At 46.1% G+C, this 23,116-nt stretch overlaps 1 protein-coding gene across 1 annotated transcript in view; it reads right to left on the bottom strand.

Annotated features, from left to right (window-relative positions):
* LOC138303565 (transient receptor potential cation channel subfamily V member 6-like) overlaps positions 1 to 23,116 on the bottom strand; it is a 110,605-nt gene that overhangs the window by 40,075 nt on the left and 47,414 nt on the right. Inside the window, exons 2-5 of the mRNA XM_069242825.1 lie at positions 19,375 to 19,472; positions 18,245 to 18,367; positions 3,592 to 3,732; positions 2,647 to 2,745 (exon numbers count right to left, since the gene is read on the bottom strand). Of these exons, the coding sequence (XP_069098926.1) occupies positions 2,647 to 2,745; positions 3,592 to 3,732; positions 18,245 to 18,367; positions 19,375 to 19,472 (461 nt within the window). The remainder of the gene's footprint in view (positions 1 to 2,646; positions 2,746 to 3,591; positions 3,733 to 18,244; positions 18,368 to 19,374; positions 19,473 to 23,116) is intronic.

The following is a 23,116-nucleotide window of genomic DNA, read 5'->3' as shown; positions in this document are numbered from 1 at the left end:
AGAGAAATGCTTTTGCATTTCTCTTCCGATCCGCGCTAGAAGTTGAGCTTCCAGTGTGGTGGGGGCGGCCTCTGATAAGGTCAGTGGCGATCGCGTACTGACGTCATCAGACTTCACTGGGGGACTTGGGGGAGGGGCAGGTGTGGCAGGGGAAGCGATTCCCCTTTCAATCCTGCCCATTGGAGGGGCATGCTTGGCCATCGGTGGAGAACTAGCACTCCCTGAGGGCCCACAGCAGGATGTAACAGTTACGTCCTCGGCACCCAAGCGGTGCAAATGAGGATGTAACCGTTACTTCCTGGGCATTCATAAGGTTAAAAGAAAATGGATTTTCACAGAGCACCTGTGGGGATCACCCTCACACTCTGGGCACCATGCCGGTCACTCCTGGCTGACGGGGTGGGAGAGGTGATGTGGGAGGGCTATCCCCTGCACACCGTCAAACTGTCCAGCCAGGGATATAACTTGCAGTAGTTTAAACAGGTGGGAAAGGGTGTAGAGATGTTGTGATAAGGTCACAGACAGTTTGGAGGTCTGGAGAAGGAGACAGACAGTAAAGAAGGGAGAGAGAGGAGTCTGAGATGCATATGCTCTCTATAAACATTGTATATGTAATTGTCTTTTCATGACTGGCATATTTGATGTACTACTAAGTCCCTAGTAAAGTGCACTAGAGGTGTCCAGGGTCTGTAAATCAAATGTTACTAGTGGGCCTGCAGCACTGGTTGTGCCACCCACATTAATAGACCTGTAAACATGGCTCAGACCAGTCACTGCAGTGTCTGTGTGTGCAGTTTTAACTTGTAAATATGACTTGGCAAGTGTACCCACTTGCCAGGCACACACCTTCCCTTTTTATACATTTAAGGCACCCCTAAGGTAGGCCCTATGTAGCCCCATGGGCAGGGTGCAGTCTATGTTAAAGGTGGGACATGTACTGATGTGTTTTATATGTTATTACAGTGAAATACTGCCAAATTCAGTTTTCACTGTTGCAAGACCTATCTCTCTCATAGGTTAACATGGGGACTGCCTTTAAATATCATTTAAATGTAGTTTCCCTTTGGTAGCAGATAGAGATTTGGAGTTTGGGGTCTCTGAAATCACACTTTAAAAATACATCTTTTGGTAAAGTCAGTTTTTAGATTGTCAGTTTGAAAATGCCACTTTTAGAAAGTGGGCATTTGTGTGCCTTGCTTAAACCATTCTGTGACTCTGGTGTGTATTCCCTGTCTGGGTCAGACTCACGGTAGGGCTGTTTGTGAATCCCCTCTAGACAGTGACACAAAGGGAGATGGGTGTAGACTGCATATCCTGATGGGCCATCTGGGCTAGAGTGGAGGGAGGAGTGGTCACTTGCACCTGAATGGGCTGTGCCTGTCTTCACACAGTGCAGTCTCCAACCACCTGGTGTGAGTCTAGAGCCAGGCCTGGGCAAGCCAGGATCTTTTGAACAACAGAGGCTTTCCTATGAAGTTTGCCTACTTCAAAGGCAGAAAGGGGTATAAGTAGTGAACCCAAAACCCCAGATTTTCAGATTACTTCTGGAACCAAGAGGAACCTCTGCCAAGGAGAAGAGCAGAAGTGAAAAGTTGGAGGACTGTGTCTGTGACTGTGCTTTACTGGGTTGGTCTGCAATTGCTGCTTCTGCCTGGCTGTGGACTCTAGCTTGCCACAGGGTACCATTCCGATTCCTGGGCCCCTGGAAGTGAATTTCTGGTGAAAATCCCATGAAATGATGCTAGACGACTCCATGCGACTTCACTAAGGACGTGCTTCATGAAGCCTACGACGCCACCTTCACCTAGATCTGTGGACCTAGCTGAGGCACGACGACCCCAGCATTAAGGTAGGCCCAACGTCGCTCAAGCTGCTGACATCCGCACGACCTTGTGAGTTGGAGTGCCGTACACCTGACATTCATGACACCCGACTCTGTTGCAGCACCTGTGACCCTGTGATGTGATCACGACCCCGTGGAGTCGCCCTGCAGCATCATGACTTCACCAGACTTTGACTTTGCCACAGGTGCCAGGTGACCCTACGCCTCCTCTCCTTAGCCCCGCAGCACCAGAACCGCCGCCACATCGGACCATCGATGCCTCGCTCCCTGACTCCGTGCACCTGCTGGTTTTCCACATGTTTTGTACGGTACTGTACCTGGGGGTCCGTGTGACTCCAGAAACAGTACCAGTGGCGTTACATTGTGGAAACGACTCTGCCACAATGCTGCTTTAACATCAGATTTCAGCATTTGTGCCTCTGGGCACTATTTTTGTGTTTTCCATTGCTAAAGTCATTGTATTGTGGATTTTTGTCGTCCATTTTATAGTGTTTAAGTGTATTACTGTGTGTGTTGGTACAAATACTTTACACCTTGTCTCTGGGTTAAGCAATTTCTCCTCATGCCAAGCTACCTAGGGGGTGGACGGGGGTTAACCCGGTGTTCCTCCTTTGCCCTGACTAGAGTGAGGGTCCTTGCTTGGACATACAACCCCCATCTCTGCCTCAAGACATGTACATATGTTCCTGTGCAGTAACAGCAAAGGCTACAAATAGGGGCAGAATGATGCCCCTCCCCCAGCCTAAAGATGCCTAGAAACCTTAGGTGCTTAGTAACTTTGGGATATATATTGTTCCACTTACCCAGCGAGTCCTGGGATCTGAGGTCAGCTCCACTCTCAATCAGCAGTCGGACAATCTCTGCATTTCCCATACAAGCAGCGAAGGACAAGGTGTGCTCACCTGCAGACAAACAAACAATGGAGGCTGTGGAGCAGGGAACTGTAAACAAGCAGAACACACGAGAGCAGGAACTGCAATTCATCATTCGGTTCCAGACCCCAGCTAAAGTGTTCACATTGGCATAGGGCAGCACAGCATGAAGACTTGCAGCGCTGCCCTACTCCTATTGCCCATAAATATGGGCCTAAGGACTCAGTTTGTCGGTCCACGCAGAATGATGCTGATGAGCACCAATGATAGAAGGTTCACACAAGGGGAAGATTTGAGACTTTTTTAGACAGGGCAGCCCAGCAAGGCTCCAATGCAGGCACCTTTTTACCATGGTGCAAGGGTGCCTGCGTTGTTGCAGGATTGTTTTTGTGCAGGAAGGGGCAAATTTCCACACAGAGACAATGATTACAGGCATATTCCTCTTTCTATGTGTACTGCAGAATGCAGCACACATGGAAAGAAGATGTAACAAGGAGAAATAAGACATTTCACCTTGTTATGCCGCCTCTCGGCAGGTGTAGGATTTTGACGCAATCCCAGGTTTACCAGGTTTGGAAAATCCAGGAATGCATCAAAAACAATGAGAGTTTCATGGAAACAACCACACAACACCCATGGAACACCTTCCCAGGGCAGTGTGACACAATGCAGATATTCGCACTGCACTGCATTACAACAGATTTATAAAGCCATGGAAAGTGGCCTTGCGTGGCTTCAAAAATCTGGCTTAGTGCCTTTGTCACTTTTGCATGATGAAACACCACTTTGCATGGGGCAAAAGTGATGCAATCAGGCTCCTATATATCCTCATAAGTGTTTACCTGAGGACAAACCTGTACATTAACAGCCACTTACCAAAGTATATCAGGTGATGTGCACTGTGAGTAAAGAATGTTCCTGAGGCTCGAGGTGATGTCACATTTGCTCCTCTCCGAATCAGCTCTTTAACAAGGTTCAGGTTTTGGTTCAGTACCGCTATGTGCAGCGCTGTCTCACCTTAAAACAAGCACACTTGTTAGATCAGCAATGTGCAGCGCTGTCTCACCTTAAAACAAGAGCACTTGTTAGATCACAATGTGGAGCGCTGTCTCACCTTTAAACAAGAGCACTTATTACATCAGCAATGTGCAGCGCGGTCTCACCTTAAAACAAGCGCACTTATTAGATCAGCAATGTGCGGCGCTGTCTCACCTTAAAACAAGCGCACTTATTAGATCAGCAATGTGCGGCGCTGTCTCACCTTAAAACAAGAGCACTTATTAGATCAGCAATGTGCGGCGCTGTCTCACCTTAAAACAAGCGCACTTATTAGATCAGCAATGTGCGGCGCTGTCTCACCTTAAAACAAGCGCACTTATTAGATCAGCAATGTGCGGCGCTGTCTCACCTTAAAACAAGTGCACATATTAGATCAGCAATGTGCAGCGCTGTCTCACCTCAAACCAAAAGCACTTATTAGATCAGCAATGTGCGGCGCTGTCTCACCTTAAAACAAGTGCACATATTAGATCAGCAATGTGCGGCGCTGTCTCACCTTAAAACAAGTGCACATATTAGATCAGCAATGTGTAGCGCTGTCTCACCTCAAAACAAAAGCACTTATTAGATCAGCAATGTGCGGCGCTGTCTCACCTTAAAACAAGTGCACATATTAGATCAGCAATGTGCAGCGCAGTCTGACCTTAAAACAAGCGCACTTATTAGGTCAGCAATGTGTGGCGCTGTCTCACCTTAAAACAAGTGTACATGTTAGATCAGTATTGTACGGCGCAGTCTCACCTTACACGTGCACATGTTCATTTATCAATGTGCAGTGCCGTCTCACCTTAAAGCAGGTGCACATATTAGATTTGCAGTGTGCAGTGCTGTCTCACCTTAAAACAAGAGCACTTATTAGATCTACAATGTGCAGTGATGTCTCACCTGAAAACAGGTGCACATGTTAGATCACCAATATACAGCTATGTCTCTCATTAAACAGGCACAGGTTAGATCAGCAATGTGCAGCTCTGTCTCTCATTAAACTACATGCACAGGTTACATCAGCAATGTGCAGCTCTCTGTCATTAAACTACAGACACAGGTTAGATCAGCCATGTGCAATGTGCAGCTCTCTCTCTGATTAAATTACAGACACGGGTTAGATCAGCAATGTGCAGCTCTAGCTCTCATTAAACTCCAGGCACAGGTTAGATTAGCAATGTGCAGCTCTAGCTCTCATTAAACTACAGGCACAGGTTCGATCAGCAATGTACAATGTGCAGCTCTGTCTCTCATTATAGTAGAGACACGGGTTGGATCAGCCATGTGCAGCTCTGTATCTCATTAGAGTACAGACACAGGTTAGATCAGCCATGTGCAGCTCTGTCTCTCATTAAAGCACAGCCATAGGTTGGATCAACCACGTGCAGCTCTGCCTCTCATTCAACTACACACACAGGTTGGATCAGAAATGTGCAGCTCTGTCTCTCATTAAACTGCAGGCACATATTAGCTCAACAATGCGCAGCACTGTCTCTCCTTAAAACAGGTGCATGTATTAGATTTGAAGTGTGCAGCGCCGTCTTACCTTAAAATAAGCGCACTTATTAGATCAGCGATGTGCCGTGATGTCTCACCTTAAAACAGGTGCACATGTTAGATCACCAACATGCAGCTCTGTCTCTCATTAAACAGGCACAGGTTAGATCAGATCAGCAATGTGCAGCTCTCTCTCATTAAACCACAGACACAGGTTAAATCAGCAATGTGCATCTCTGTCTCTCATTAAACTACAGGCACAGGTAATATCAGCAATTTGCAGCTCTGTTTCTCTTTAAACTGCAGGCAGAGGTTAGATCAACCATGTGTAGCTCTGTCTCTCATTAAACTACAGGCACGGTTTATATCAGCAATGTGCAGCTTTGCCTCTCATTAAACTGCAGGCACAGGTTAGATCAGCAAAGTGCAGCTTTGTCTCTCATTAAACTGCAGACACAAGTTTGATCAGCAACGTACAGCTCTGTCTTTCATTAAACTGCAGGCACAGGTTAGATCAGCAATGTGCAGCTCTGTCTCTCATTAAACTACAGACACAGGTTGGATCAGCCACACGCAGCTCTGTCTCTCATTCAACTACACACAGGTTAGATCAGCCATGTGCAGCTCTGTATCTCATTCAACTACACACAGGTTAGATCAGCAATGTGGAGCTCTGTCCCCCATTAAACTACAGAAACAGGTTAGAGCAGCAACGTGCAGTTCTGTTTCTCATTAAACTACAGACACAGGTTAAATCAGCAATGTGCAGCTCCCTCTCATTAAACAGTAGGCACAGGTTACATCAGCAATGTGCAGCTCTGTCTCATTAAACTACAAGCACAGGTTATATCAGCCATGTGCAGCTCTCTCTCATTAAACTACAGACACAGGTTATATCAGCCATGTGCAATGTGCAGCTCTCTCTGTGATTAAATTACAGACACAGGTTAGATCTGCAATGTGCAGCTCTAGCTCGCAATAGAGTACAGACACAGGTTAGATCAGGTATGTGCAGCTCTGTCTCTCATTAAAGTACAGCCACAGGTTGGATCAGCCACATGCAGCTCTGTCTCTCATTAAAGTACAGCCACGGGTTAGATCAGCAATGTGCTGCTCTGTCTCTCATTAAACTACAGCCACAGGTTAGATCAGCAATGTGCAGCTCTGTCTCTCATTAAAGGCACAGGTTAGATCAGCAATGTGCAGCTCTGTCTATCATTAAACTACAGACACAGGTTAGATCAGCAATGTGAAGCTCTGTCACTCATTAAAGTAAAGACACAGGTTAGATCAGCAATGTGCTGCTCTGTCTCTCATTAAACTACAGCCACAGGTTAGATCAGCAATGTGCAGCTCTGTCTCTCATTAAAGGCACAGGTTAGATCAGCAATGTGCAGCTCTGTCTCTCATTAAACTACAGACACAGGTTAGATCAGCAATGTGCAGCTCTGTCTCTCATTAAAGTAAAGACACAGGTTAGATTAGCAATGTGCAGCTCTGTCTCTCATGAAACTACAGGCACAGGTTACATCAGCAAAGTGCAGCTCTTTCTCTTAATAAACTACAGACACAGGTTAGATCAGCGATGTGCATCTCTTTCTCTCATTAAACTACAGGCACAGGTTACATCAGCAAAGTGCAGCTCTGTCTCTCATTAGAGTACAGACACAGGTTAGATTAGCAATGTGCAGCTCTGTCTCTCATGAAACTACAGGCACAGGTTAGATCAGCCATGTGCAATGTGCAGCTCTGTCTCTCATGAAACTACAGGCACAGGTTACATCATCAAAGTGCAGCTCTGTCTCACATTAAAGTACAGACACAGGTTAGATTGGCAATGTGCAGCTCTTTCTCTTAATAAACTACAGACACAGGTTAGATCAGCGATGTGCATCTCTTTCTCTCATTAAACTACAGGCACAGGTTACATCAGCAAAGTGCAGCTCTGTCTCTCATTAGAGTACAGACACAGGTTAGATTGGCAATGTGCAGCTCTGTCTCTCATTAGAGTACAGACACAGGTTAGATTGGCAATGTGCAGCTCTGTTTCTCATTAAACTACAGGCACAGGTTAGATCAACCATGTGCAGCTCTGTCTCTCATTAAACTACAGACACAGGTTAGATCAGAAATGTGCAGCTCTGTTTCTCATTAGAGTATAGGGTAGACAGCTGTGTCTCTGACAGTGTTAAGTCTAAAAATGAAAAAAGAATGAAGTAATACTTTCATAAAATGTGCCCCGACAATGCTGCATAATTTGCCGTTTCTTGCTGGATAATGTATTCAACCTTGCCACATAATTTGACTCTTCCCAGCCGCATAATTCCAGCGGCCCTTCATATAGCCATTGAAACGGTTTTGCTTAAGGTAAGGCTTAGGGGCTTTAAGCTTTCAAATGAAAGTGAAAGTGAATTCTCATGTCGTGTCTCCAGCCGCACATCAGGACTCATGTGGTTAATTTTCTCTAAATACTTTCGATGGTATAAACCAGCTGTTCACAGTCTCTTCAGAGCAGGCGTTTGATGCATTCCAGGTGAGTAGACAGCAGAGCTATTCTTTGCAGATCTGCATTGAGGCCACTGTCCTATAACCATTCCTGCACATGATATCATTCATCCTCGTCTTGGGGAAGGGCAGGCCTTGAGTTTAAAAACAGATGAAGTTCAGGTAAGCTTGGGGACCATAAATACAGAACCCTTGCAAAAGAGCAAGCCCTTGATTCCAAGATTAGGCATGAAGAAGTTTCTAAAATGAATCATGGGCTATGTTGTGTGTTTTCTTAATTTTCATACTCTGTGCTACAATGGCATTGACTTCTGTGATTACACTTATGCATTTATTCTGCACTAACTCGACTTAAAAGAAAGTCTAAAATTAAGAGTATGGGTTTCTCATGTGCAGAATTGGAGTGAAAGGTAACCAGAAGGCACTACGAGTCCCAATGCCTGACAGTCTCTGGCAGGTCCTGTTACATGGAAAGACATGTGGCGAGGGGACAAGCTTGCAATAGGAAATGATTAGAACATGGTCGTGTTTTTGTTATTATCGCCTTATAGACCTCGGTAGCGGGCTACACCGGCCATTCAAGGTCCTCTCCGGTGAGGGCCTTTATCAAGGGAGCGGGACTTTAATTGCCAGTATAGCCCAGCTACGAAGGGCCGCTACTAGACGGAAGAATGCTCTAATAAATAAAAGAGAGGCCTCACAGAGCCCAAGGGGATGGAACCCCCTCGGGCTCCGTGAGGCCTTTGTTCACAGCAACATCTGCAAACATAAACATTGGAATGTTGGAGCTCCGGGCTTCTACCGACCATTGGACACCTGAGCACTCCATCGTCTTCAATGGAGCTCTCAACACTCCAATGGTCTAACTTCTATCAAAGAACTGAGCAGCTTTTTCAACTTTTTAGACTTAGACCATTACCTTTTTCGACTATTAAGATATATCCTGTTAGAGTGAAAACAAAGACGTTATCTAAAATTATCCAATTTTGAAGGATGGGCTATTGTAAAAAAATAGCCCACAGTGTGTAAAGTTATCTTTTAATGATGCAGAAACTGGTATTATGAACTTCAACGTGGACAACTTGATCAATAAAATGCAAATATAAAAGGCACTGTCATCGTACAGAATCGCTACATTTCAAAAAGGTTAATGCTTTTAACTTCGCTGTTAATGTAGAAGAAACAATATTGCATCTCGTCAGATTCTTGAACTTTATCTGCTCCAGGTTTCTCGTGACAAGTTGATTCAGGATTTTCTGTTTTCCATTTAATCCTCTCAGGATTTTTGACATCGTGATATCTTTATATTTTCATTAATTGCACTTAATTTTTTGTATAGTTTTCTCAAATATTCCTATTTACCACTTTTGCACCCAGACCAGCCTTCTTTTATTGGGCACGTGTGTTATAAACATCACTGTATGTTTTTTACTTGCAGCTTTTTGCAAAATCTCTTAGACCTGTTGGGCTTCTCTGGGCCAGATCATGGCCCACTACAGAGTAAGATCTCCTTTCCACAGCCCCATGGCAGACAGGACGGAAGTTTAAGGGAGACATATCTTCTCCTACTTCAAAGGCACACCGCAGTATAACTACTGGTGCCAGCAAACTAGATATACGCATGCTCAGGTACAGGGCCGGAGATACTGGGTTGCGTCATGCAAACTGCCAGAGGATTCTGTTGTGCACCAGGAGTAATTACTGCCCTGGAAGAGACCATGCACTCTTCCTGAATCACGACTGGTCTGGGCGGATTGCCTGCTGCTGCATAGCACCCCGAAGTGTGCTCTCCAAGGGATTGTTGCCTTGCCCCCTGTTCTCTTGTGGATGTCTCTGGGGCGTCAAAGACCTCCTGCGAGGAATCTACACCTTCTGTGTCATCTGGAGAGTGGTGCTTTCTCAAGTGTCCACATCATCTGTTGGATGTCATCTGGTAGCAGCGGTGTGAGCGTGGAACTAAGTACTGCACCTGGAGACCAGATTAGCCTGGTGCAGAGCCTTCAAAGTCTGCATGCATCCAAGGAGTGTGGCCCTTCATCATGGGGCCATGACACGCATAAGTGTCTTGTTGGTCGTGAGCAGATTTATCCATCGCAGGATGCCACTTAGCCTGCTTTTGTCGCATTAGCTGCATTTCCCTCTCTGAGATACCCGACTGCATGCTTATTGTGTGCGGCATTCAATTAATTGGTTGCAACTCTCAGAGTTGAAGGCGTGCCGAAGCAGTGTCGCATTTTACCTCATGCTGCACCTCTGAACTTGCATCTGTGTGTGTATGAGTTTATTTGGCGTCAGCTTCAGCCATGGGCCTGGGGAGTGGGTTGGAGGGTAGAGTGAGCTTTGGGTCCATGGGGTCCAGTGACAACTAACCTGCTGGATATCAGTGTACTGCATTAGGGTGCTGAGAGGCAGTGTGCGCAAGTGCGTGCTATTCGAGTCTGCCTTATATCTGTGGCACTCCATAGCCGTGTGGAGTGACTGCCTGTAACTGACTAAACCACTCAGTGGTGTTGCCTTACACATTGTGTCTTTGCCATGACTATCACGGTTGACATTGCTTTTACCGGTGTGGCCGGGCTTTGGAGCTATTTAAAAGTACTGCAATTCTCTGTATGTCCACATTGCTGCTATCGTTCTGAACCAGGGTGCACCCTATAACAGTATGCTATTGAGCTGGGGTAATCATTAGGGTGGGTTAGTGCGGACAACGTTTCAGCACCACATCAGGTAGCTGGGAGGGAAAGTATTATTCTTCCCACGTGTAGATACTGCTAATGTTGTCTTGAAATATTTGGGCATAGTATTGCTAGTGATATTGCCTAAATGTGATTTATGCCCAGATTTTCATGATGTACATGTTGTATTAACTCATGTGTGTGTTAAAAACAAATTTTGTTTACATACGCCTCGCATGAAGTCTCTTGTAACGCTCAGTGTATTTGTTGTGTGGTAGTGCCGTGCTAATGCTTTACACATTGCCCATGTGATAAGCCTGACTGCTCTGTGCCAAGCTACCCAAGGGTGAGCGCAGATTATACTGCAAGTGTAATCACTCACCCCTGACAGGAGTGGTAGTTGCTAGGGCCTTGCCTTAGCCAACCAGCTCATGTCGCCTCCAACAATCACTGCATGCAATTAATCACATAACATTATTGTTTTTCAGTGGAAAAGGAAGATCAAATGCCTGATCCAAGCAAAGTCACAATTGCTTTTCAGTAGTCAAACAACCTTATCAAACTACAAACAAGCAGTTGAACATGAGTTAAACAGCATCATCAGGAAGAGCAAGCTGTGTTGCTCATCTTAAGACTTTTAGGTCTGCGAAATTCTAAAAACAGTGAGTTTGATATGTCAACAAGTGACCTGGGTTATAAATTTTGTCTCATTAGCAGCTAGCTTCGTACCCTCTGAATTTAAGACTGCATTATATACCTCTGAAGCAAATTACCCTTTTCTGCATGGACATCCCAGATTTGTTTTCCTTTTCCTAGACCCTAAATTTGCCGGTAGTTGGACTTTCTGCCCTCTTTCACTGATAATCTGTGCCACAGTGCATGTGCTTTGTTCCTAAAATTGCATAGGTAAAGGTAGTTTTACCCAATTGGTCTATTTAACTATCCTGTAAGAGTGTTGTAGATGGTGATGAAAATGCATCTGTGGCTTGAAAGCTAAATGTCATATGTGGGCTGAGGGGTATGTTTACACCACCCACATATAGGACAAAAAATATGCCTGTCAGCAGCATCACTATCCTCTAGTTGGAGTGCAGTTGAAAATGCACTGTATTGAGACATGGGAGGGAAAAGAGACTTTGCCATGTAGGAAAAGCCTATATGAATATATTTATAAGTCACCACTAAAGTGTGCCTTTCAAGACCACAACACAAGGTGCAAATATAACAAAAGATCACAGCACACTGTGGGAGCACACCAGCACATTGGGGCTGGCATGCTCTTACAGCGAAATAATTATAAAACAAAAATGCTATTTCACCATTTAGGCCTTGATTGACTTCTTTGGCAGAACTAGCTTAAATCCACTTCAACCACTCATTGCACCTTCAGAGTTGGAAATACACATCCTTGGCTGGAAAGTTAATGGCCCTGGTTCAATGGCCGGCCTCTGAGCCCAGTAAGGACAGAGCAGTGTTCATAACAGCTTCTAGGGTATCCATGAGTAATTGATAATCAGGTAATTAGAAGGGGGTCATAAGTCTAAACAAATAAACCTGCTGGACCAATATTTCTTTGTTCATCACTATAAATAATATACCAAGGAAGGCATAAACCACTAACTAGAAGAGTCAAATACAATTTTTTTCATTTCTACATTATACAAAGGAAATACATAGGTCTTTTAGTTAAACATATATATACAAAATAGATACAAGATCATTAATTACAAATTCATCAGTTAGTTAGAGGTACATTCACCTGTTCCAAGAAACAACCAACAGAGCGCACAGGAACAGCCATCAGAAAAACTGCAGTCAGAGCTCTATGACTTAGAGATGCAAAACAAGGCTTTTCCTAAGGATTCCTATGACCCAACTAGGCAGACCTGCCCCATTCAAAGTGCAGGAAGGAACAAGTTTGGATCCTGTCAGGCAGGAGGAGAGCCCATTCGAATTTGCAGATAGTAAAGGAACTGAGACTATGGGGGTCATTCGGACCCCGGCGGGTGGCGGGCACCGCCCGCCGGGCGGAAACCGCCCAAACACCGCCCCGCGGTCAGAAGACCGCGGGGGACATTTCAACTTTCCCGCTGGGCCGGCGGGCGACCGCCAAAAGGCCGCCCGCCGGCCCAGCGGGAAAGACCCAGCAACGATGAAGCCGGCTCCGAATGGAGCCGGCGGAGTTGCTGGGGTGCGACGGGTGCAGTGGCACCCGTCGCGATTTTCAGTGTCTGCCAAGCAGACACTGAAAATCTTTATGGGGCCCTTTTAGGGGGCCCCACGACACCCGTTCCCGCCAGCCTCTTTCTGGCGGTGTAAAGCAGCGCCGCCATGGAGGATTCCTTTGGCCAGGGGAAAACCGGCGGGAAACCGACGGTTTCCCTTTTCTGCCCGCGGCTTTACCGCCGCAGTCAGAATTGGCCAGGAAGCACCGCCAGCCTGTTGGCGGTGCTTCCACGGTCCCCGGCCCTGGCGGTCATGGACCGCCAGGGTCGGAATGACCCCCTATATCTGGCTTGTGACTGTGTGATTATACCTATTGTAAGCAAAGAGGAAATGCTGAAAAAATAGATTGGGGGACTGTAAGAAAACAGTTAGGATTGTGTGACTCTATGATCACTAGCTGGTGCACAGGATAAAAATTACTCTATCACAATGGTGATGGATGTCCCAGCTGCTATATTACTAGTCGCACTGTATATAATGCACTTGTAATATGGCGGACAAGATATCTCCCACTTTTGTGATGGAATAACTTGTCAGCCAAACTCTTAATCAGGACCTAAATCCGAAGATAAAACTCTGGACTAGGGTGAGGTGGCAAATTAAACCCACCAAAGAAATGGCCTAGTCAGCAACAAAATCAATGTTTGTACTACAAGTGACCTTGTCGGCAACAAAATCAATGTTTGTACTGCTCAGAGCTTTTGTTGCTAAAACCAATGGCTTCAGCAGGAGCTCGGCACTGCTGAATCTGACTTCTAGTGGCCCGTGCCAGCCACAGTCCTGAACACTGTCCTGCTGGAAGATTTTGACTTCTATAAAAAGAGCCAGGCCTGGTTTAGAGTTTGAGGGACAGGATACTAGGCCACAAACAGCTAACTTTCAATTTGTGCACCATTCCATGTGCCTATCTCATCAAATCCTTTGGGTTCTAATTCTTCAGGTACACCAATGAGGAGCATATTCTCATCAAAGTCAGTCAGGATAATCCGCTAGAGGAAATATATTTTCAAAGCTATCCTACGTTAGGAAGGCAGTTCAATGAGATTATCGAAACCTCTCCACATCTGACTCTATTCTTGTTACAAGGTCTCCACTGGTCACCTTTAGTTGTGCAGGTCAATGTTTTCCTGGTGCCCTCATTGCCTTCGTGCTCCGAGGTGAATTATTGCACTTTATGCACACGATAAAATACATATTTAAAAAATACAGTAACAAACAAGTAGAAAATGAAAAGTAGAAAAGCAAATATTGTTGGACCTGGCCCTTGTGACAGGTTCATCCCCTGAATTTTTGCCTAATTCCTCCTATTTTTTCTGACCTCTCACTGTTGGCTCTAGGACTCAGTGCTAAGGTGCAGGTTCTCTCCCATCTAAAGTTGGTATGATTGGCTTATACCTAATTGGCATATTTAATTTACTTATAAGTCCCTTGTACAGTGGTATCTCTATACACAGGGCCTGTAAATTAAATGCTACTAGTGGGCCTGCAGCGCTGCTTGCGCCACCCACTGAAGTAGACTTTCAAACCTGTCGCAGGCCTAGCGCAGGGCCTGTGTGCGCAGTTTTCTGTCACAGGGACCTAGCATCTAAATTTACTTGCCAGACCCAGAACTCCCCTTTTACTTCATGTAAGTCACCCCTAAGGTACGCCCTAGCTAGCCCTATGTGCAGGGTGCCATGTATGTAGAAGGCAGGCCATGTGCCAGGTTGCGTGGCCTGTCCTGGTCGTGACAAACAGCCTAACTTGGTGTCTCACTGCTGTGAGTGCTGCCTTCTCATAGGATTGCATTAGAAATGCCCTGCTGTATATGTCGGGGTATTGTCTGATTTACGAGGCGTAGCGTAGGCATGTTAGGTATGGTTGTAATGGTGGTAAGAAATGCTGCTTACTGGTGTTGGTGTATTTTCTTATTATGACAGAAAAGCCACTTCTAGAAAATGAGCATTTCTCTGTGCTTATGACTCTGGTGTTTTGCAGCTTGACTCCAATCCACGTCTGGGCAGAGTGACAGTTGGGGCTTTGTGCATACTTCTCAGACAGCCTGTACACAGGGAGGGTGGAGGTGTCACAGAGGTGCATCTGCATACTGAATAGTCTTCCTGGGCTGAGAGAAGGGAGAGGCGGGGCACACCTGCATTTGTAAAGGCTTGCCCTGGCGTCACATAATAGGGTTGTTTACCCCCAACTGATGTGTGGAGCCTGTGCTGGAGGAGAGAGGGGGCACTCCCAGAATCAGTTGTAACTGGTTGGAACCCCCTCTTTCCTCCTTTGTGGACACACTGTAGAAATGAGTACAGGGAAGTTTTCCCCACAATTTGGAGACATCTTGGAACAGGACACAGAATGTTGGAAGGACTCACCAGGAACCGCCATGGACTGCTGCTGCTGTGCTGACCTGTGACCTGCTGGGTCACTAAAAAGGAACTTCCTTCATCCCCCTTGCGCTGGTCTGCTGCTGAGCACTACGACCTGTACTCCTTTTTCCTTTGACTTCGTCCCCCAGGGGCAGGGTGCCATGGCCCCTGACCCCTATATCCACTTAAAGCACAAGGGTGCTTCATTTTACCTTATAGCGCCTGGAAGGCGCTTTGGTGAAGGTGGTGTGAGCACTTTCCTCTCTTGGTGTATTTTTAGCACTTTTGAAAGCACATTCTCAGGACGCCATTTCATCACCGCAGCCCGGGCTCTCTAATTATCCAAGCGCGAGGACGCGCTACTTTCCCGGACCCCCGGGGCACAACTCAGCAAAGATAGGAGCCAGCCTGCTCCTGATAGTGCCCCCGGGGCGACAAGCAATAAGGCCAGTGCCCCTGGGGCACCAACAGACACCTCTTTTGGGTGTTTCACCACCGCAGCCCAGGGAGAAGGTGAATTCACCTGCCGGTCGGGCAGGACAGCTAGGGCGCGGCACCCCTGACCAGCGGGGAACTGGCAAGGTTGTCCCCGCCGTCCGAGTGCTTGTTTTGCCCTAAGGAGTGGCCGAGCCAGCTGGGAGCCCTCGGCGGGCTCAGTACTCGCCCCCGGAGGAGCACAACCTGTGTGGCCTCGTTGGAGGAGGACAGAGGCTCGCTGGGCCCCCTCTTTATCATGTTGCAGCTGAAGAACGGGCAGGGTAAAAGCCTGATCGGAGGTTCCCCGTGCCGGCGGGCCCCAGTATTGTTCTTTGGGGACATTGTTGTGGCCCCCGCTTGTGAAAGGGCCAGTGGAGGCCCGGGGGGCCCAGAGATTGCTGTCCCCAGGAGGGGCCCGCTACTAAACCAGAAGGGGTGCGTGGTGCCCTTAGTTGTTTGGCTGATTTAGGCCCCCCCCCCCTTGTGAGGGCCGGTTGAGGCCCGGGGGGACCCCCAGCGGTTGCAGGCCCTAGGAGGGGCCGGTTCTAAATCCAGAGTAGGTGTGCCTCGCCCCCCTCTTCCTCCAAATCACTGGAGGGCCCCCATTTTGCAAAGAGAAGCACAGGGGGCCTCTTTTGATCTTTTCCTGGCACTAGAGGTGCCTTCATCACAAACAGGTACTTTGGACAGACGTACAGTATATAAGGTTCCTGATATGGACATAATATATCCTTATGCTAACCTGGTTGTTTTATAATGTTTCATATATGTATGCTAATGTTCCTTTTATGGGCATGACTTGCTAATATGTTTTCCTGACTTGCCATACGTTTTATAATGTCCCTAATATGGGTGTTTATAATATTTCTATGACAAGTGCTTTGGTGTAGCAACGTGTTTCCTGACTACTGGTTATGTTGCAAAATACTAACTAACCTGTGTATTATATGTGACTACTGCTAGTTCCGCAGAGTAACTAATGTGTAACATTCTGACAACTACTAAGGTAGCAGGATATTACTGATATGTGGTGTTTGGTCTAATAATTGTGTTGTGTACAATACAGTATATTTTAATATAACTTGGTGTTGTGTTTCCTTTGTGGTGAGGATAGTGTGTCACGTGTGTTATGTGTGTTGTGCAAACACTTTACACATTGCCTCTGGGATAGGCCTGACTGCTCATGCCAACCTACCAAGGGGGTGAGCAGGGGTTATCTTGAACGTGTAATTCCCTTGCCCTGACTAGAGTAGGTGGGTTCTGCCTGACTTAGGTGGATACCCTAGCCAACCAGAAACCCCATTTCTAACAAATAGTATGACCAAATTTATATATATATATATATATATATATATATATATATATATATATATATATATATATATTGCCTAGGTTTAGGAGAAATATAGGGGTTAAGGTTATAGGGGTTGAGAGATTTATGTTGTGAGGGACAATGTAAGGTAAGGTGGATTTGTTAGGGGGTAGACCTCAGGTTTAGTTAAGGTTGTTAGTTGTGTAAGGTTTAGAGCTGGGTATGGGATTGGAACAGGATTAGGTTAACTTCTAGGTCAGGATGAGGATTAGAGGTTAAAGTAAAGGATGGTGTAAAGGGAGGTGAAGGGAAGATCTGATGGTTAAGGTCGAGGTAAGTATTAGTGTTAGGACTGGGATATCTATAAGGTTACATTTGGAAGTTGGGTTATAGTTTAGATTAGTGAAATGGATGGTGGACATTAACGGGAAAGGGATGGTGTAAAAGGAGGGTGCTGGCATGGGGTTGAATAGGAGGTGGCAGAGACTATATGGTTCTAGGGAAATAAGGAAGGGCATGAACAAGAAAAAATGAATTGTTTGTTACTAGTTTAAGGATTAATGTATGTCTATGTACAATTCACAAATGTATTGGTGAAAATAGGACTCACATTTGTTAGCCACATGTATTTACCTGTACTGTTTTGTAATCTACTTTTAGGTATTCTGGGGCATATGTACAAGCCCCTAGTGCCTCTGGAGCAGCACTTTTTGTGACGCTCCGGTGGCACTTAACACCACCTTGTAACTATGGGCCCTTCACAGGCAGCACTTTGCGTGGAAGGGGCGTGCAATGGGTGTTGCTGTGGGCGTACCTCAGCAACACCCATTGCATTTTGATGCTGCCCAAAGATTTACAACATTTTGTAAATCGGACGCAGTGCAAAAATAAAAGGCACCACAGGGGTGGTGTTAGCATGATGCAACAAGGAGAGATGTTTTCATTTCTCCTCGTTTTTTGCTCTTTCTATGTCTGCTACAGAATGCAGCACACATAGAACGAGTAAATCGTCACTGAAGATTGCTTTTTGCAGGAACATGTCCCTTCCTGCAGAAAAACAATCTCCCCCACAACATAGCCATCCTTGCACCATGGGGCAGTGATGGCTGCGGTGGTGCTCAGCAGCAAATTTAGGATCGGCACAAGGGGAAACACAGGATGTGCCGTATTCTTTTTAATACGACTCTTCCCTGCATTTCTAAAGTGACACATCGCAGCCGGATTTTGTGCGGCACCACGCTGCGCCCCTTTATTGTACATACCCCTCTCTGTTTTTTACACACATTCACTTTACAAACAGCTCTGGCTCCCATTAGGTTTTTTCAACCACATTGAGACCAGAGATCAGGGTAAAACAAAACGACACACATTCCATATTATAAATGTCAATATTATCTATATGTTGTGGTCTTCCGTGTTACACTTTTCTCTGCTCTTACCTTCATATAGCTGCGATGTCATTGGCTCATTGATAAGGTCCGGAGCCGCTTTAAGTATGGCCACAGCAGCCTCAAGGTTATCGTAAAGGGCTGCCACATGGAGGGCCGTCTCGCCCACTGCACCTGCAGACCAAGAGAAAGATGTTCACCCTTCTGACATCTTCCAAGACCCTAGGACCAGAGCATTGAGGGAATTCCTGAGGCTGGAAACTGGGTCCCATTCACACAAGCGTCCTTCAGATGCTTCCTGGTGGTGGTGGGAAGAGAGGACCACTTCTCAAGGTCATCCTCTGATGGTGTCAGGAACCTAAGGGACGTTCTTCCCCTCTAGTCTTGATCCATCAGCCTCCAGAGAGGTAAGCCTCAGGATGGACCAGCCGTGCACTGCGGCTTGCACTTGGGGCATCAGACATATCCCTGCCCGTCATCTGACTTGAACAGTCACAATGAAGTTCTTCAGGTACAGCTGCACCCTAAAAGGAGCAGTCTCTTTTTTTTGTAATTTCATTTGATCTAATGGGGGGATGATGATCCCTGCACTGGTCCAACTGGTCCTCATATCATTTAATAACTCAACAATCTGCTGACAGATGCTGACTTGCAGATACTTGTATGTGATCAGCCCAGTTTCACGTGGCCACCTGCAAATAAACAAGGATCATGTTTTTTGGGTCCTTTTAAGTTCACCATGGCCTTGATCATGGGGCGGGAGAGTTCTAAGTTACATCACACCTTCAGCCAACTGTTGTGAGTCCTAAACAACCTGCCACTTCTTCAGTAAAGTACACACATCTGAGTTCTTTGTAGAAGTACCATGTCCTGATATATTTCTAGAATGATAAAGTTGTATCAGCCAAACTCAAAACCCAGGAACCAATCTGCTTCCCTCCACGCTGTATTCCTTTACCCATGAATCCACCTCTACAACGGATCCAGACATGTAGCGTGACCCCACAACCTGCTACCACAAACTATTCCCCAGTCCTTCTCCGCCATGTACCTATCTCTCCCTGTGGCACTTTCCCCCATTGGAAGTACATCTGTGTACCAGATTTGCTGGAGTGTTTGAATGGGTGCAGGTGACATCCAAGGCACCACAGAAACTCCGCCTACAGTATAAACATACAAACCTCTGCCGTACAGGTCAGTCTCCCGACAGGAGAGCAGCTTCTGGATAGCACTGACGTCATTCTTCTTGGCAGCTTGGAGTAATGGTAATTCACTTATCCTGTAGAAGAAATAGTGTTTTTAAAAAGTGCACAGATTAGCATAGATGACTCATATCACCATCATTCAAGAAACCCCTCCCCTGCAAAACTGCATGGCACCTGGTACTGCCACTCTCTGCTTCTGCACCTGGTGGGCATGTCTGCCATCCATATGTACAAAAGGTTAACAAAGGCATGGATGCCTCCAGTCACCTCCAGTCATGAACCCCTGCCCTTCGAGAATGTATGGCATCTGATACTGCCACTCTCTGCTTATGCACCTGGTGGGCATGTCTACCATCCATATGTACAAAAGGCTAACCAGGCATGGGTGCCTCCAGTCACCTTCAGTCATGAACCCCTTTACTGCCGCTTGGCACCTTGGACTGCCCTGTCTGCTTCTGCACCTAGTGGGCATGTATACCATCCATATATACAAAAGGCTAACAAAGACATGGATGCCTCCAGTCACCTCCAGTCATGAACCCCAGCCCTTTGAGAATGTATGGCATCTGATACTGCCACTCTCTGCTTATGCACCTGGTGGGCATGTCTGCCATCCATATATACAAAAGGTTAACACAGGCATGGGTGCCTCCAGTCACCTTCAGTCATGAATCCCTGTACTGCCGCTTGGCACCTTGGACTGCCGCTGTCTGCTTCTGCACCTGGTGGGGGTGTCTGCCATCCATATGTATCGAAGTTTAATAAAGGCTTGGATGCCTCCAATAAAGTTCATTCATGAACCTCCCTCCCCTGCAAGAATGGGTGACATCAGGTTCCTGTAACTGTCTGCTTAAGCAGGTAGTGGTCATGTCTACCCTACATGTCTACAGAAGATTAACAAAGGCATAGACACCTACAATCACCTCCATTCATGAACTCTTGTCCTACAAAATGCATGACCCCTAGTACTGCTTCTCACTGCTTACGCATGTGGAGGGCATGTCTACCATCAATACGTACAAAAGGTTAACAAAGGCATGGATGCCTCCAGTCACCTTCATTAATGAAACCCCTTTCCTGCAAGATTGCAGAACGCCTGGTACTGCTGCTCTCTGCACGTGATGGGCAAGTCTACCATCCATACGTACAACAGGTTAACAAAGGCATGGATGCCTAGGGTCACCTTCATTCATAAAGCCTCTGCCCTACAAGACTACATGACCCCGAGGTACTGCTGCTCACTGCATGAAGGAGTCATGAGTCCCCACCAAGAATGCTGCAGAGGTTCAGAGCTATTGAACAAGATCAGTCCACCCGCAATTTTACAGTTACAAAACCATCCAATGTGGACTTTCATTCAAGGCACATGCATACTTGCAACTTGAGATCCAATTACAAAAAAGTGGTAATAGCCACACTGCATGTTATAAACACAAGACACAAAAAAAGCCAAGAATTATGGCTTGCATTTTCACTTATATTCCAAGCCTATTTGCTTTTTCACTGCTAAGGTCCAAATAATATATAATAATCATTAAAACTAATATATCTACAAATGGAGGGTGGGAGAGGGATGGGGAGCAGAGAGAGGTGCAGTCAGAAAAACATACCACCAAAGAGAGATGCAAGCACAGCATACAATAAAGGGAGTTGTGATCTCGGATAGACGCGGGCTAGGAGGGAAAGAGACAGGCAGAGAAGAGGTGAAAGAACAAAGTACAAGAAAGGGAGTTGTGATCTTGGAAAGACACAGGCTAGGGGAGATGGATCCAGGCAGGAAAGAGGTGCAAGCACAGTGCACAGTAAAGGGAGTTGTGATCTTGGATAGACTCAGGCTAGGAGAGATGAGAGCCGCAGGCAGGGAAGAGGTGCAGGCACAGGGTACAATAAAGGGATTTGTGATCCTGGAGAGATTCAGGCTAGGAGAGAGAGATGCAGGCAGGGAAGAGGTGCAGGCACAGGGTACAATAAAGGGACTTGTGATCTTGGAGAGATTTGGACTAGCAGAGAGATACAGGCAGGGAAGAGGTGCTTGCCGAATGCCCAGTAAAGGGAGTTGTGATCGTGCAGATATGAAAGCTAGGAGAGATAGCTACAGGCAGAGAAGAGGTGCAGGCACAGGGAACAATAAAGGGACTTGTGATCCTGGAGAGATTCAGGCTAGGAGAGAGAGATGCAGGCAGGGAAGAGGTGCAGGCACAGGGTACAATAAAGGGACTTTTGATCCTGGAGAGATTCAGGCTAGGAGAGAGAGATGCAGGCAGGGAAGAGGTGCAGGCACAGGGTACAATAAAGGGACTTGTGATCTTGGAGAGATGCGGACTAGCAGAGAGATACAGGCAGGGAAGAGGTGCAGGCACAGGGTACAATACAGGGAGTTGTGATCCTGGAGAGATGCAGGCTAGGAGAGATAGCTACAGGCAGGGAAGAGGTACAAGCACAGTGTACAATAAAGGGAGTTGTGATCTTGGATAGACGCGGGATAGGAGGGAAAGAGACAGGCAGAGAAGAGGTGAAAGAACAAAGTACAAGAAAGGGAGTAGTGATCTTGGAAAGACGCAGGCTAGCAGAGATGGATCCAGGCAGGGAAGAGGTGCAAGCACATTGTACAAGAAAGGGAGTGGTGATCTCGGATAGATGCAGGCTAGTAGAGATAGCTACAGGCAGGGAAGAGGTTGAAGCACAGTGCACAATAAAGGGAGGTGTGATCTTCGATAGATGCAGGCTAGGAGAGATAGCTATATGCAGAGAAGAGGTGCAAGGATGGAGAGGTCTTGAGGACCTGGAAGAAGTGCGATTAGGGAAGGCTGTGGGTAGGAAAGGTGCAGGTGAATACCATTAAGAAGAGGGTAACAGCCACCAAATGTGGGTGACTTGACAGATATGCTGTGTGTCCAGCATGTGATCAAAGGTTATGTTCATTATCAGTTGACTAGTAATAGAAAATTGAGCACAGGTGTAGTTTGTTGAATTATTTCAAGTTCTCAAACCCCACAGGATGCTATCCCAGTAATTGGATAATGTCATCAGTGATGTTGTCAATGACCTAATTTGAACTGTAATCAGTTATGTTATCAATTAAGTAATTTAACATGTCATGAGCAATGCAATCCATAAGGTCATCAGCAGTGCATGACAGGGGCACAAAAAATAGTTCACTAAACTGTAACTAGTGAATTTCAGTGGTTTCTCAGTTTTTATTCATTCATTTTGATGGCATTTCAACACTTAACTATAACATCACCTTGAACTTTGATTCTTTCAGTGAACTTCTAAGGTTTTCTTAATGGAATATAAGGTCTTCTTAACACACCTTGACTCTGTGGTCAGCTTTACCCTCATTGTGCACCCTTTGGCCATGTGTAGTTGGGATTTGGGTGCAGAATGTGACCTCTAGATGTTGACTTCCCATATTAATTCCTGTTGGAGACATCTGCCACAGGTACAGAAAAAACAGATGACCCGAAACACCATATTTGGCAAAAAGTTGCAATTTTACTCAGAAAGCGCCCTATTTGTCCCTTGGTATGAGGTCATGTGGTCGGGTAGGCCGGGGCACGCAGTACTGTATTTATGATTCAGTATGGTCCAATGTGGGAGCAGAGCTATATATCAGTATGGTTATCTGTGGTATGCAGTGATGTGGGTACTGAATGGTATAATGTGGTATATTATATATGGTTCTATTGTGTGGTATACTATGTATCCAGTACTAAAC

The sequence above is a fragment of the Pleurodeles waltl genome, chromosome 7 (genome assembly GCF_031143425.1).
Source record: "Pleurodeles waltl isolate 20211129_DDA chromosome 7, aPleWal1.hap1.20221129, whole genome shotgun sequence".
Taxonomy (NCBI): domain Eukaryota; kingdom Metazoa; phylum Chordata; class Amphibia; order Caudata; family Salamandridae; genus Pleurodeles; species Pleurodeles waltl.
This window is presented reverse-complemented; position numbering and strand designations above follow the sequence as displayed.